This window comes from Blennius ocellaris (assembly GCF_963422515.1).
Source record: "Blennius ocellaris genome assembly, contig: SCAFFOLD_262, whole genome shotgun sequence".
NCBI classification, from domain to species: Eukaryota; Metazoa; Chordata; class Actinopteri; order Blenniiformes; family Blenniidae; genus Blennius; species Blennius ocellaris.
Window position 1 is genome coordinate 1 of NW_027661911.1, and position 15,000 is coordinate 15,000.

Genomic DNA, 15,000 nt, shown 5'->3' on the forward strand with positions numbered 1-15,000 from the left:
CCGCCCTGTTCCACATCCTGTCATGTCCCCGTCCCCACCTGAACCTCTGTCTGCTGCCGTCGTCCTCCAACACTGTTAATAAAGTTATTGATTCTGACGACTTCATAGTTTGACTGGAACAACAGTTTGTTTTCTGAACAACAGTTTGTTTCTTCATGGAGATCGATGGTAATGATGCTCTTCCTCCTCCTCCCCCCCCCCCCCCCCCCCCCCCCCCCTTCCCCCCTCCCCCCCCCCCTCTCTCTCCCCCTCCCCCCCCCCCCCCCCCCCTTCCCCTCTCTCCCCCCCCAGGCCTCATCATTCCAGCGAACTGTGTCTCCCCCCTGATCAACAAGTTGTCCACGTCAGACCAGAGTCAGCAGTTGGCGGTTCAGGAGCAGCAGAAGCGTCAGCAGCTCCACCCTCAGAGTCTGAGCCACGCCGCCTTCACATAGTGGCAGCGAGGCGCCTCCACCTGCACCACCCGGGGGAGGGGGGTGGGGGGGGAGGGGGGGGGGGGCGCCCTGGCTGTCGGATGTAAAGCAGAGCTTGTACAGAAGAAAAAAGTCGTTTCTTTTTGTTCCGTCTGTTTTTAAAACCCTCAGAGTTTCACCTCGAGACGCGACGGCGGCGTTTCCTCCTCTGACATTCAGGGGGCGGAGCTTCGGTCCGGGGTGCGGGTGTCGGCAGACGCTTTGTTTTTCCCTTTTGTTGTTTCCTTTGTTGTTTCGTTTGTTTGTTTGTTTGTTTGTTGGCTCTGGACGCCGATAATAAAAACCACTAGAACGAGGCGTTGCTCTCCCTGACTGACCTCCTCCTCCTCACCACCGGGGGGCGGCGGCGAGCCGCCAGCCCCTCTGCTGACTCGGCGCTCCGCCCGCTGGTAGCAACTGGTACTGCACTGCTTCTGGTTCACCTCCAGGTTTATTTGTCGGCACGTTTGTGAGGATTTGGGGGGAAAAAAGCCTTTAAAGACGTTTCAGATTGAGAATTTAAATGAAAGTTGTTGAGGCTCGGAGACGAAACGACTGTAACTTCCTCCGTCACAACCAATCAACGCTTCTTCTGAAATCCTTTATTATTTCCTTGTGTTGCAGCTGTAAAACGGGATTTTGTCATTTTGTGGTTTTAACAATAAATTTCAGCACTAAAACTATAATTTTATATATAATATATTAAATATATATTTCACTGTTTCTGTACAAACACCGTTTCTAAAATGTGAACGTGAAATTCCTGGGTGGGAACCAGAACCCCAGACCCGGTCCTGGGTGGGAACCAGACCCCCAGAGGGCCCCAGACCCGGTCCTGGGTGGGAACCAGACCCCCAGAGGGCCCCAGACCCGGTCCTGGGAACCACTGGTGGGTCGGTCCAGCTAGAAGACAACAGACGAAGAACCCTGGAACCTCTTAGTCTGTAAACCTCTGATCCTAGACTGACTGGTGGTGGTCTCTTCCTCATCCTCATCCTCCTCATCCTCCTCTTCCTCCTCCTCCTCCTGTACGGTGGGACAGACGCTCTTCCTCCTCCTCCTCCTCTTCCTCTACGGTGGGACAGACGCTCTTCCTCCTCCTCTTCCTCTACGGTGGGACAGACGCTCTTCCTCCTCCTCTTCCTCTACGGTGGGACAGACGCTCTTCCTCCTCTACGGTGGGACAGACGCTCTTCCTCCTCCTCTTCCTCTACGGTGGGACAGACGCTCTTCCTCCTCTACGGTGGGACAGACGCTCTTCCTCCTCTACGGTGGGACAGACGCTCTTCCTCTACGGTGGGACAGACGCTCTTCCTCCTCTACGGTGGGACAGACGCTCTTCCTCCTCCTCTTCCTCTATGGTGGGACAGACGCTCTTCCTCCTCTACGGTGGGACAGACGCTCTTCCTCCTCCTCCTCTTCCTCTACGGTGGGACAGACGCTCTTCCTCCTCCTCTTCCTCTACGGTGGGACAGACGCTCTTCCTCCTCTACGGTGGGACAGACGCTCTTCCTCCTCCTCTTCCTCTACGGTGGGACAGACGCTCTTCCTCCTCTACGGTGGGACAGACGCTCTTCCTCCTCCTCTTCCTCTACGGTGGGACAGACGCTCTTCCTCCTCTACGGTGGGACAGACGCTCTTCCTCCTCCTCTTCCTCTACGGTGGGACAGACGCTCTTCCTCCTCCTCTTCCTCTACGGTGGGACAGACGCTCTTCCTCCTCTACGGTGGGACAGACGCTCTTCCTCTACGGTGGGACAGACGCTCTTCCTCCTCTACGGTGGGACAGACGCTCTTCCTCCTCCTCTTCCTCTACGGTGGGACAGACGCTCTTCCTCCTCCTCTTCCTCTACGGTGGGACAGACGCTCTTCCTCCTCTACGGTGGGACAGACGCTCTTCCTCTACGGTGGGACAGACGCTCTTCCTCCTCTACGGTGGGACAGACGCTCTTCCTCCTCCTCTTCCTCTATGGTGGGACAGACGCTCTTCCTCCTCTACGGTGGGACAGACGCTCTTCCTCCTCTACGGTGGGACAGACGCTCTTCCTCCTCTACGGTGGGACAGACGCTCTTCCTCCTCCTCTTCCTCTATGGTGGGACAGACGCTCTTCCTCCTCTACGGTGGGACAGACGCTCTTCCTCCTCTACGGTGGGACAGACGCTCTTCCTCCTCTACGGTGGGACAGACGCTCTTCCTCCTCCTCTTCCTCTATGGTGGGACAGACGCTCTTCCTCCTCTACGGTGGGACAGACGCTCTTCCTCCTCTACGGTGGGACAGACGCTCTTCCTCCTCTACGGTGGGACAGACGCTCTTCCTCCTCTACGGTGGGACAGACGCTCTTCCTCCTCTACGGTGGGACAGACGCTCTTCCTCCTCCTCTTCCTCTACGGTGGGACAGACGCTCTTCCTCCTCTACGGTGGGACAGACGCTCTTCCTCTACGGTGGGACAGACGCTCTTCCTCCTCTACGGTGGGACAGACGCTCTTCCTCCTCCTCTTCCTCTATGGTGGGACAGACGCTCTTCCTCCTCTACGGTGGGACAGACGCTCTTCCTCCTCCTCCTCTTCCTCAGTAGGACACAGTCCCAGGACTCTTCCAGGTCTGGTTTCCAGCTCCAGGGTCTCCGGGGGTCCAGAGGTTTCTCGCCGGCTGCTGGAGAGCGAGTGATGCTGAGTGGAGCTCGCTCGACCTGCTCAGACACTTTAACCTGCTGATTCTCTCGTTCATATTTGATCCTGGTGGAAGTTTTCTGACTCGACCGCAGAATAAAACTGCAGAACAAGAAGTTTTCACACTGCAGACTGAAAATGAAACAACTTCATCAATAGAAGATCTTTTATTGTTTAAAACGGAGAAACTGAACTTCAGCCGTCGAGTCGGAACGAAGAGATTCAACATGAACGAAGATCAATTGTTTCACAAAAAACTATAAAACGACCTTAAAGCAACCAAACAGAGAAATAAACCCTCAACGAATCAAATCACATGTAAATGAGACAAAAAGAAATGAGACAGGATTTTCAAGAATTCAGACTTTTATTTGTCACAAACACTTAAACAGGGTTTAAACACATTTCAATGCATATTAAACAGTTTATTTCAATATCGACCATAAAACACTTAGAAAAAAGATTTTAGCATGTCAAGTCAAAATAAAATGTAGGATTCTTTTATTCATGTTTAACTAAAATATGATCTGAAGTATTAAAAGACAAAAATAAATTTTGTAGTAAAAATAAACCTTTAAAGATGTTTTTATTTGAATAAACACGTGTAGATGTTTTTTCCAGTGAATTACTCATAAAGAGGTTTTTCCTCGGTTTTCATCCATAAAAGGTGAATTTTAGAGTAAAGATAGAAGTTTAAAGATGTTTTTCACGTTTCAACGTCTATTTGAAAATATTAAATTACATTTTAGTTTCTAATCAAACATGTTTTTTCTTTAGTTTCCACTGCTTAAAGATATCAACTCTAATTTAGAATAAGAATGTACATTTAAAGTTTTGTTTCAACATTAATTTGAACAAGATTATCTAAATTGTATTTTTCACAATTACAATTTAGTTTCTAATTAACGTCATAAAGGTTTTCTTTTCTCTCAGTTTTCATCCATAAGATGTAAACGAGTCAAAACGTTGAAATGTTTTTTCCATGTTTCAACCGTATTTGAATTAGTAAATTCTTTACAAAGAAAAAACATTTAATTCCTAATTAAACACAATAAAGATTTTTTTCTCAGTTTCCATCGAAAAAAGACACTATAAGGTGTATATTTTCATTATAAAGTGTATATTTTCATATCGAGTTAAATTATATTTCTGAGGCTTTTTCCGCCTTTAAACACTAATTTGAATAAAATTAAAAAAGTAGGATTTTAGTGGATAATTAATCGTATTAAAGTGCGTTTCCGGCCTCAGAAACTGTAATATAGTGGGTTTTTTTTCTTCAAAATAACAATTTAGTTCCTAATTAAACACAATAAAGACATTTTTTCTCAGTTTCCATCGAAAAAAGACATAAAGTGTATATTTTCACTATAAAGTGTATACTTTCATTATAAAGTGTATATTTTCATTATAAAGGGTATATTTTCATTATAAAGTGTATATTTTCATTATAAAGTGTATATTTTCACATCGAGTTAAAATATAATTTTTCTGAGGCTTTTTCCGCCTTTAAACACTAATTTGAATAAAATTATAAAAATTTAAAAAGTAGGATTTCAGTGGATAATTAATCGTATTAAAGTGCGTTTCCGGCCTCAGAAACTGTAATATAGTGTTTTGGGTTTTTTTCAAAATTACAATTTAGTTCCTAATTAAACACAATAAAGAATTTTTTCTCAGTTTCCATCGAAAAAAGACATAAAGTGTATATTTTCATTATAAAGTGCATATTTTCATTATAAAGTGCATATTTTCATTATAAAGGGTATATTTCCATTATAAAGTGTATATTTTCATTATAAAGTGTATATTTTCATATCGAGTTAAAATATAATTTTTCTGAGGCTTTTTCCGCCTTTAAACACTAATTTGAATAAAATTATAAAAATTAAAAAAGTAGGATTTCAGTGGATAATTAATCGCATTAAAGTGCGTTTCCGGCGTCAGAAACTGTAATAAAGTGTTTTTTTCCCCGTTCCGAAGCGTTTCTGCTAAATTTCCACTAAATTAAAAGACTTTTCCAAACAAACTTCAAACTTCGAGTTGGCGCGTGTGCGCGAGGCGCGTGTTGCCTCGCCGCGCGCGCGCGCGTGTGTCCGCGTGTGTGTATTTGTCCGCGTGTGGAGTGCGCGGCGCGGCCGTGCGCGTGCAGCCCGCTCCGCCGCTCCGCGCGCGCAGGGTGTCAATATAAAGTGACGGCCATATTTGCCGGTGCCGCTGTTGTAAACAAAAAGTGAAGACAGCCGCTTCAGCGCGCGCGGGTCATTTCCATTTCTTCACCATGTCTCTGGGAATGTCTTACAAGCCCAACGTCCACCAGCACGTCCCGGGAACTTCGGGCAGCCAGGGTGAGCGGTCGGCGGGGACCGGGGTTGGTGGTGGTGGTGGTGAGGGGGGGGGAGGTCCGGCAGCGCGCGGCGGGGAGAACCGAGCGTTAGCGGCGGGGGTCGGGGAGAGACCTGGAGGAAGAGCCGCCGCGCTAGTTCTTTTTTCCGTCCAGTTCCGAATGTCGGGTCAGATCCGCGGAGCGAAGCTCATTCATATCCGCCATTATTACTAATGTGGAGCGGCGCGCGCGAGCCGCTCGGCGCTCCGCGGCTTCCCGGGGCAAGTCGCGGCGGCGGCGGCGGCGGCGGCTCCCGGGGAGTCGACGACCCCCGCCGCGCTCCGCCGCGGCGCGGCGCGGCGACACGGACGTACCGGGCCGTCGGTCGGTGTTTTGTTCAGGCTCGTTCCGTTTCCTCCATGATGCTCCTCCGCCGAGCGGGCTGCCGATTGATCTGCCACACACACACACACGCGCACACACACACACACACACACACACACACACATACACTCACACACACAGCCGCGCTTCCACGACCCCTGGTGGCCGAGAAGGAGAACTGCAGAACGAACAAAGGATGCGAGGAGAAAAGGAGAGGGGGAGGAGGGAGGGAGGGGGGTGAGAGGAGGAGGAGGAGAAGTGCGGGACGAACAAAGGAGGAGAAGAGGAGGAGGAGGAGGAGAAGGAGGGGGTGAGAGGAGGATGAACAAAGGAGAAGAGAATGAAATGACAGAGAAGGAAGAAAACCGACTTAATTGATCTCCTAGAAGACTAGTCACTAGAGTTAACCAGGTCACCAGAGTTAACCAGGTTATCTGACCCCCGTTAACCAGGTCATCTGACCTCAGTTAACCAGGTCATCTGACCCAGTTAACCAGGTCTCTGACCTCGGTTAACCAGGTCATCTGACCTCGGTTAACCAGGTCACCTGACCCCAGTTAACCAGGTCATCTGACCTCGGTTAACCAGGTCACCTGACCCCAGTTAACCAGGTCATCTGACTTCAGTTAACCAGGTCATCTGACCCCAGTTAACCAGGTCATCTGACTTCAGTTAACCAGGTCATCTGACCCCAGTTAACCAGATCTCTGACCCCAGTTAACCAGGTCTCTGATCCCAGTTAACCAGGTCTCTGACCCCAGTTAACCAGGTCATCTGACCCCAGTTAACCAGATCTCTGACCCCAGTTAACCAGGTCATCTGACCCCAGTTAACCAGGTCATCTGACCCAGTTAACCAGGTCTCTGACCCCAGTTAACCAGGTCTCTGACCCCAGTTAACCAGGTCATCTGACCCCAGTTAACCAGATCTCTGACCCCAGTTAACCAGGTCATCTGACCCCAGTTAACCAGGTCATCTGACCCAGTTAACCAGGTCTCTGACCCCAGTTAACCAGGTCTCTGACCCCAGTTAACCAGGTCTCTGACCCCAGTTAACCAGGTCATCTGACCCAGTTAACCAGGTCTCTGACCCCAGTTAACCAGGTCTCTGACTTCAGTTAACCAGGTCACCTGACCCCAGTTAACCAGGTCACCTGACCCCAGTTAACCAGGTCTCTGACCCCAGTTAACCAGGTCTCTGACTTCAGTTAACCAGGTCTCTGACTTCAGTTAACCAGGTCACCTGACCCCAGTTAACCAGGTCACCTGACCCAGTTAACCAGGTCTCTGACCCCAGTTAACCAGGTCACCTGACCCCAGTTAACCAGGTCTCTGACCCCAGTTAACCAGGTCTCTGACTTCAGTTAACCAGGTCATCTGACCCAGTTAACCAGGTCTCTGACCCCCAGTTAACCAGGTCTCTGACTTCAGTTAACCAGGTCATCTGACCCAGTTAACCAGGTCTCTGAACCCAGTTAACCAGGTCTCTGACTTCAGTTAACCAGGTCTCTGACCCCAGTTAACCAGGTCACCTGACCCACTAACCAGCTGAGACAATGAGATCGTCTCATAATCTGGTTCCTATTGAACTCGACCAAAAAACTCTGAGTACTACAAGAAGTTAAAAACTAAGTACTCTGGTGTGGAGTGTGATGTAATCCTGTAATAATGTAATACTGTAGTACTGTAATACTGCAGTACTGTAGTACTGCTAGAAATACTAGCAGAGTTTAGTTACTTCAGCAGTGTAAAGGAGGAAGTGAAAGTATAAATACTGATAATCTAGAAAGTTCTCCAGCCTCAGTTTAATGAGAACAAATACTGTCACATCAAATACTACAACTTGTCAAATAATACTTCGTGTTGTGTGATTCTGAGGTTTTTTAGTTGCTATCATCTCGTTTCCAACTCGTTTTGAAGCGTCTCTTTGTTGTGTGTCAGTTGGAAGCCTGCAGTCGCCCCCTGCTGCCAACATGGCCACACTGCAGTCCTACCGGCCGCTCCTCAGTGACTACGGCCCCCCGTCTCTGGGCTTCTCTCAGGTGAGCTCTGCTTCATGCTTTCATCTCTCAGGTGAGCTCTGCTTCATGCTTTCATCTCTCAGGTGAGGCTCTGCTTTACTGCTTTCATCTCCTTTGTGACGGTCAAGACAAACAAACAAACAAACAAACGTTCCATCAAACTCTGATCTGACGTCTCAGTGGAGAAACATCAGATCAGACTGGAGGAGCTGCTGCCAGAATCTCCTTTATTTACTGAATCTCCTTTATTTACTGAATCTCCTTTATTTACTGAATCTCCTTCTATTTTAGTTGAAATCTCCTTGATATTTAGTTGAAATCTCCTTGATATTTAGTTGAAATCTCCTTGATATTTAGTTGAAATCTCCTTGATATTTAGTTGAAATCTCCTTGATATTTAGTTGGAATCTCCTTGATATTTAGTTGGAATCTCCTTGATATTTAGTTGAAATCTCCTTGATATTTAGTTGGAATCTCCTTGATATTTAGTTGAAATCTCCTTGATATTTAGTTGAAATCTCCTTGATATTTAGTTGGAATCTCCTTGATATTTAGTTGGAATCTCCTTGATATTTAGTTGGAATCTCCTTGATATTTAGTTGGAATCTCCTTGATATTTAGTTGAAATCTCCTTGATATTTAGTTGAAATCTCCTTGATATTTAGTTGAAATCTCCTTGATATTTAGTTGAAATCTCCTTGATATTTAGTTGAAATCTCCTTGATATTTAGTTGGAATCTCCTTGATATTTAGTTGGAATCTCCTTGATATTTAGTTGGAATCTCCTTGATATTTAGTTGGAATCTCCTTGATATTTAGTTGGAATCTCCTTGATATTTAGTTGAAATCTCCTTGATATTTAGTTGGAATCTCCTTGATATTTAGTTGGAATCTCCTTGATATTTAGTTGGAATCTCCTTGATATTTAGTTGGAATCTCCTTGATATTTAGTTGGAATCTCCTTGATATTTAGTTGGAATCTCCTTGATATTTAGTTGGAATCTCCTTGATATTTAGTTGAAATCTCCTTGATATTTAGTTGAAATCTCCTTGATATTTAGTTGAAATCTCCTTGATATTTAGTTGAAATCTCCTTGATATTTAGTTGAAATCTCCTTGATATTTAGTTGGAATCTCCTTGATATTTAGTTGAAATCTCCTTGATATTTAGTTGAAATCTCCTTGATATTTAGTTGAAATCTCCTTGATATTTAGTTGGAATCTCCTTGATATTTAGTTGGAATCTCCTTGATATTTAGTTGAAATCTCCTTGATATTTTAACTGAAATCTCCTTGATATTTAGTTGGAATCTCCTTGATATTTAGTTGGAATCTCCTTGATATTTAGTTGGAATCTCCTTGATATTTAGTTGGAATCTCCTTGATATTTAGTTGGAATCTCCTTGATATTTAGTTGGAATCTCCTTGATATTTAGTTGGAATCTCCTTGATATTTAGTTGGAATCTCCTTGATATTTAGTTGAAATCTCCTTGATATTTTAACTGAAATCTCCTTGATATTTTAATTGAAATCTACTTCATATTTAGCTAAAATCTCCTTTATATTTAGTTGAAATCTCCTTGACATCAGAGTTTGGAGTCGTTTCTCTGCGTCTCGTCCTGGGCTCTCTGATGGGACTTGTTTTGGGCCCCCAGGGTTCGACCGGCAGCCAGGTGCCCCAGAACAAGTACGCGGAGCTGCTGGCCATCATCGAGGAGCTGGGCAAGGAGATCCGGCCGACGTACGCCGGGAGCAAGAGCGCCATGGAGCGGCTGAAACGAGGTGAGGCGTCAGACTGTGGAGGGACGAGAGACCTTCGGGGGGGGGGGGCGTCGCCCTCAGGGGGGGCGTCGCCCTCCGTCACGGTTCACCTCCACCAGAACGACTCAATGTTTCCTGTTTAATTTTCATTTAAAACAACAAGACGTCACATCACTTCTCCTTCTTTACCACAAAAAGACCATGTGGACTGAAAAACATCAGTATTTGAACATTTATCCAGAGAAGAACCACCAAACGACGGCAGCTTGACGTAGCTGCTTCCAGCTACAAACACAGTACACAGAAAAATACTGGATTACACTAGATTACAGGTGGAACCGTCGGGATCCTCCTCCAGTCCAGCCGAGGGAGGAAACCAGGTTCACCTTCCTCTTTCTGGTCCTCACTTCTTCCTTTCACTGCTTTCCAGTCGTGGAACGTAGTATTTTATACTCCCATTCTCATTTCCTCAACACTTCTATGAGGTTTTGCTAGAAATAGTGTCTGACGCTCTGGAGGGCCCCCTGGTGGACACACCAGGAATAGTCCCTTCACTTATCCATCTCTTTTATCTGTTAATAGATATTATATTTGGTGTAAAATCTCACTCATTTTTGTGATATGTGACTATATATATATATATATATATAACTATATATATAGATATAGTTATATATAGATATAGTTTTATATATATATAACTATATATATAGATATATAGATATAGATATACCTGCTTTTCATGAACAACCTGCTCAAAATTGAGAAAAAAAATATATTTTCTATAATATGAGTCTTATTTCTGTACGATTACATTCACTGCAGTTATTATGTTTATTAATTTTATATTATTTATACAGAAGTTATTGCTTTATTACATTTAAAAAGACCGAAATCTTTATGTTAAGACGACACAGAATATATATATATATATATTTTCCTGGTTGATTGATGCGTGTGTGTGTGTGTGTGTGTGTGTGTGTGTGTAGGGATCATCCACGCCAGAGGGCTGGTGCGGGAGTGTTTGGCGGAGACGGAGCGTAACGCCCGGTCCTAGCCCGGCCCGGCCCGGCCCGGCTCGGCTCGGCCCACCAGGCGGACACACGTGCATGACATTCCCCCGACGACCGGCAGGAAGTCGAATAAAACACAAGAAACACAAGAAGAAGAAGGAAAGAAAGAAAAGCTCTTAAAAAGAGAACGACAGGAAAAAAAACCAAGTGACTCCTGAAGGTCATTTAGAGAAAAACAGAAGAAAAAGGAGGCGCAGCTGCAGGAGGTCCAACGTTTTTACTTTTCAGTTCATATTTAAAATGGTTTTGCATGCGGGGGGGGGGTGAGGAGGGGGGTGGGGGGGGGGCACTGCATGGCTTGTACAGGGGTGGAGGTGGGGGTGGAGGGTGGAGGGTGGAGGGGGGGTTATATGGGGGGGGGGGGGGGGCTCTTCTTTTTCTAGTGGCGGGTCAGTTTGTGGACCCCGACGACACGAGGAGGAGGAGGAGGAGGACAGATGTGCCAAAAGCATCCAGTCGTTCGTGTTGAGCTCGTCAACTTTTGGTATTAAAACGAACAAAAAAAATACAAAACAAAAAAAAAAATGCTGAAAATGCTGTCACTTGCATCTTTGTATGTATTTATTACTCGGTGTAATAAATTGTATTTTCAATATCGTCGTCTTTGTCGTTCATTGTGGCCGACGGATTCATTTGTTCTCTTTACTTTTACTCTTTTCGTATTTTTACATTTTGTTATTTTCTTCTTTTATTTTTCACCTTTTGGTCTATTTAAACTTTTTCTCTTACATTATAGTCTAATTTTTCCTCATTTATTTCCTATTTTTGCCTTAATAATATATTTTTTTCTGGAATGGCACATTATTTATCTATTTATTGGATTTTTTTTTTCACTTTAATATTTTTCTAACGTCCCCCGCTGCTGGTGGAGGTGGAGGTGGTGGAGCTGCTGGAGGTGGTGGAGCTGGAGGGGCTGGTGGAGGTGATGGAGCTGCGTTGTCCAGCTGCGCCACCCAGACAGGAGAGGCTCCACCACCTGTCCCAGCTGACAGGTGGAGCTCAATGATTGTTTCTATCAGATTCGCTGGTTTTCTTGAATTACGAAGTAAAAAAAACCCAGAAAGGTTGAATGAAACTAATGTTGTCTGTTTGTTTTCCACAGTGAACTTCCTGTTTGGTCCGGGACAGATGTGCGCAGCTCTCGGCCAATCAGAGCGCGGCTGGAGAGTGCGGACCAATCACAGCCCTGCATGATCGGAGCGTCTCCGCCAATGGCGGGCCGCCGGAGGCTCGCGGAGGCGAGCGGGAGGACTGCAGTGCAGCAGCCCGGCCGTCAGCCGCTCCGCTCCCGCGCCGCTTCCGCTCGGGATATGGATCAAATGACGACGCAGCTCCACGGGTGAGTCCCGCCGCCCCGCACCGGACACTGTCCCGCGGGCTCCGGTGCTCGTGTCGCGGCCGTGACTCCCGCCGCTCCGCTGACAAACGCGGAATGAAGCAACTTAGCCAAACTCGGCTAGCTGGCTAACCGCGGTTACTGCTGTGTTTCCGCCGCACGGAGGTTCTACCGGGGTTCTACCGGGGGTTCTGCCCGGGGCTCTACCGGGGGTTCTACCGGGGGTTCTGCCCGGGGCTCTACCGGGGCTCTACGGGGGTCTCTACCGGGGCTCTACGGGGGCTCTACCGGGGCTCTACGGGGGTTCTACCGGGGCTCTACGGGGGTTCTACCGGGGTTCTACCGGGGTTCTACCGGGGCTCTACCGGGGCTCTACGGGGGTTCTGCCCGGGGCTCTACCGGGGGTTCTACCCGGGGTTCTACCGGGGCTCTACCGGGGCTCTACCGGGGCTCTACCGGGGGTTCTACCGGGGCTCTACCGGGGGTTCTACCGGGGTTCTACAGGGGCTCTACCGGGGTTCTACCGGGGCTCTACCGGGGGTTCTACCCGGGGTTCTACCGGGGTTCTAACGGGGTTCTACCGGGGTTCTACCGGGGGTTCTACCGGGGCTCTACCGGGGCTCTACCGGGGCTCTACCGGGGGTTCTACCCGCCTCAGCATCGGTACTGACATCGGTGATGGAGTGTGTGTGTGTGTGTGTGTGTGTGTGTGTGTGTGTGTGTGTGTGTGTGTGTGTGTGTGTGTGTCCGTCCCCTATAATTTGCTCGACACACACACACACACACACACACACACACACACACACACACACACACACACACACGTCACCTAAACAGGTGTAAATGTGTTATAACAGTGTTTTCCGAGGTTTATTTTGAAAGGACTCTGAGCAGAGACTCAGTAGATTCAGTGGGTTTGTAGTAAAACTGAGACCTAAAGGGTTAAAAAGTTCCGCCATGGTAGTTTGGAGACTCTTCTTCACTGTTTACGTTTAGAACCGTCTTCAGTGAGGACGGATGTTGAAACCTTGTGATTGTTTGAACGGAGGAGCTTTTATTTTGTCAAACTGCTCAGAGGTCAGAGGTCAGAGACACTTCCTCTCCCCCCCCCCCCCCCACAGCTCCCAGACTGCCCCCCCCCACATGGGCCCATAAAGATGTCCACAGATGTCAGTGTCTCTGAGGACGTGTCCACCTCGGGCGCTCTGAGCCCCGGCCATGGCGACGGCGAGGCGGGGAAGGACAGCGAGGCGTCGCTGGTGTCCTCGGAGGGGACGTCCCTCCAGACCACCGGGGGCGCTGTGGACCACCTGACACCAGCCTGCAGCAAGATCAGGTGCAGGCCGGCACCTCTGGACACATCTGGACATCCTCTTCATCTTCCTCCTGTCCATCTCCTCTTCATCCATCCTCCTCTTCATCTCCTCTTCATCCCTCCTCCTGTCCATCTCCTCTTCATCCTCCTCCTCTTCATCCTCCTCCTGTCCATCCTCCTCTTCATCCTCCTCCTGTCCATCTCCTCTTCATCCTCCTCCTCTTCATCCTCCTCCTGTCCATCTCCTCTTCATCCTCCTCCTCTTCATCCTCCTCCTGTCCATCTCCTCTTCATCCTCCTCCTCCTCCTCCTCTTCATCCATCCTCCTCCTGTCCATCTCCTCTTCATCCATCCTCCTCCTCTTCATCCTCCTCCTGTCCATCTCCTCTTCATCCTCCTCCTCCTCCTCCTCTTCATCCATCCTCCTCCTGTCCATCTCCTCTTCATCCTCCTCCTCCTCCTCCTCTTCATCCATCCTCCTCCTGTCCATCTCCTCTTCATCCTCCTCCTCCTCCTCCTCCTCCTCCTCCTCTTCATCCATCCTCCTCCTGTCCATCTCCTCTTCATCCTCCTCCTCTTCATCCTCCTCCTCCTCCTCCTCCTCTTCATCCTCCTCCTGTCCATCCTCCTCTTCATCCTCCTCCTCTTCATCCTCCATCTCCTCTTCATCCTCCTCCTCTTCATCCTCCATCTCCTCTTCATCCATCCTCTTCCTCTTCATCCTCCTCCTGTCCATCCTCCTCTTCATCCTCCTCCTGTCCATCTCCTCTTCATCCATCCTCCTCTTCATCCATCCTCCTCTTCATCCTCCTCCTCTTCATCCTCCATCTCCTCTTCATCCTCCTCCTGTCCATCTCCTCTTCATCCATCCTCTTCCTCTTCATCCTCCTCCTGTCCATCCTCCTCTTCATCCATCCTCCTCCTGTCCATCCATCCTCCTCCTCTTCATCCACCCTCCTCCTCTTCATCCATCCTCCTCCTCTTCATCCACCATCCTCCTCTTCATCCATCCTCCTCCTCTTCATCCACCATCCTCCTGTCCATCCATCCTCCTCTTCATCTCCTCTTCATCCACCCTCCTCCTGTCCATCCATCCTCCTCCTCTTCATCCATCCTCTTCCTCTTCATCCATCCTCCTCTTCATCCATCCTCCTCCTCTTCATCCATCCTCCTCCTCTTCATCTCCTCTTCATCCATCCTCTTCCTGTCCATCCATCCTCCTCCTCTTCATCCATCCTCCTCCTCTTCATCCTCCTCTTCATCCATCCTCTTCCTCTTCATCCTCCTCCTGTCCATCCATCCTCCTCCTCTTCATCCATCCTCCTCCTCTTCATCCACCATCCTCCTCTTCATCCATCCTCCTCCTCTTCATCCACCATCCTCCTGTCCATCCATCCTCCTCTTCATCTCCTCTTCATCCTCTTCCTGTCCATCCATCCTCCTCCTCTTCATCCATCCTCCTCCTGTTCATCCTCCTCTTCATCCATCCTCTTCCTCTTCATCCTCCTCCTGTCCATCCATCCTCCTCTTCATCTCCTCTTCATCCATCCTCCTCCTCTTCATCCACCATCCTCCTCTTCATCCATCCTCCTCCTCTTCATCCACCATCCTCCTGTCCATCCATCCTCCTCTTCATCTCCTCTTCATCCTCTTCCTGTCCATCC

General features: G+C 48.1%; 2 protein-coding genes across 4 annotated transcripts in view; both read left to right on the forward strand.

Annotated features, from left to right (window-relative positions):
- The first annotated feature begins 5,068 nt into the window (after positions 1-5,068).
- LOC308148603 (cyclin-dependent kinase 2-associated protein 1-like) lies at positions 5,069-10,919 on the forward strand. The gene is made up of 4 exons (XM_080522086.1): positions 5,069-5,468; positions 7,771-7,871; positions 9,507-9,633; positions 10,602-10,919. The coding sequence occupies exons 1-4, from the start codon at positions 5,402-5,404 to the stop codon at positions 10,667-10,669; spliced, it is 363 nt and encodes a 120-aa protein (XP_080378212.1). The 5' UTR covers positions 5,069-5,401; the 3' UTR covers positions 10,670-10,919.
- Positions 10,920-11,915: 996 nt separating this feature from the next.
- The window catches only part of mphosph9 (M-phase phosphoprotein 9), a 25,014-nt gene continuing 21,929 nt past the window's right edge, over positions 11,916-15,000 (forward strand). For all 3 annotated transcript variants that reach the window (XM_080522083.1, XM_080522084.1, XM_080522085.1), the window contains exons 1-2: positions 11,916-12,024; positions 13,143-13,357. In XM_080522083.1, the coding sequence (XP_080378209.1) occupies positions 13,179-13,357 (179 nt within the window). In that variant the 5' untranslated portion in view covers positions 11,916-12,024; positions 13,143-13,178. The remainder of the gene's footprint in view (positions 12,025-13,142; positions 13,358-15,000) is intronic.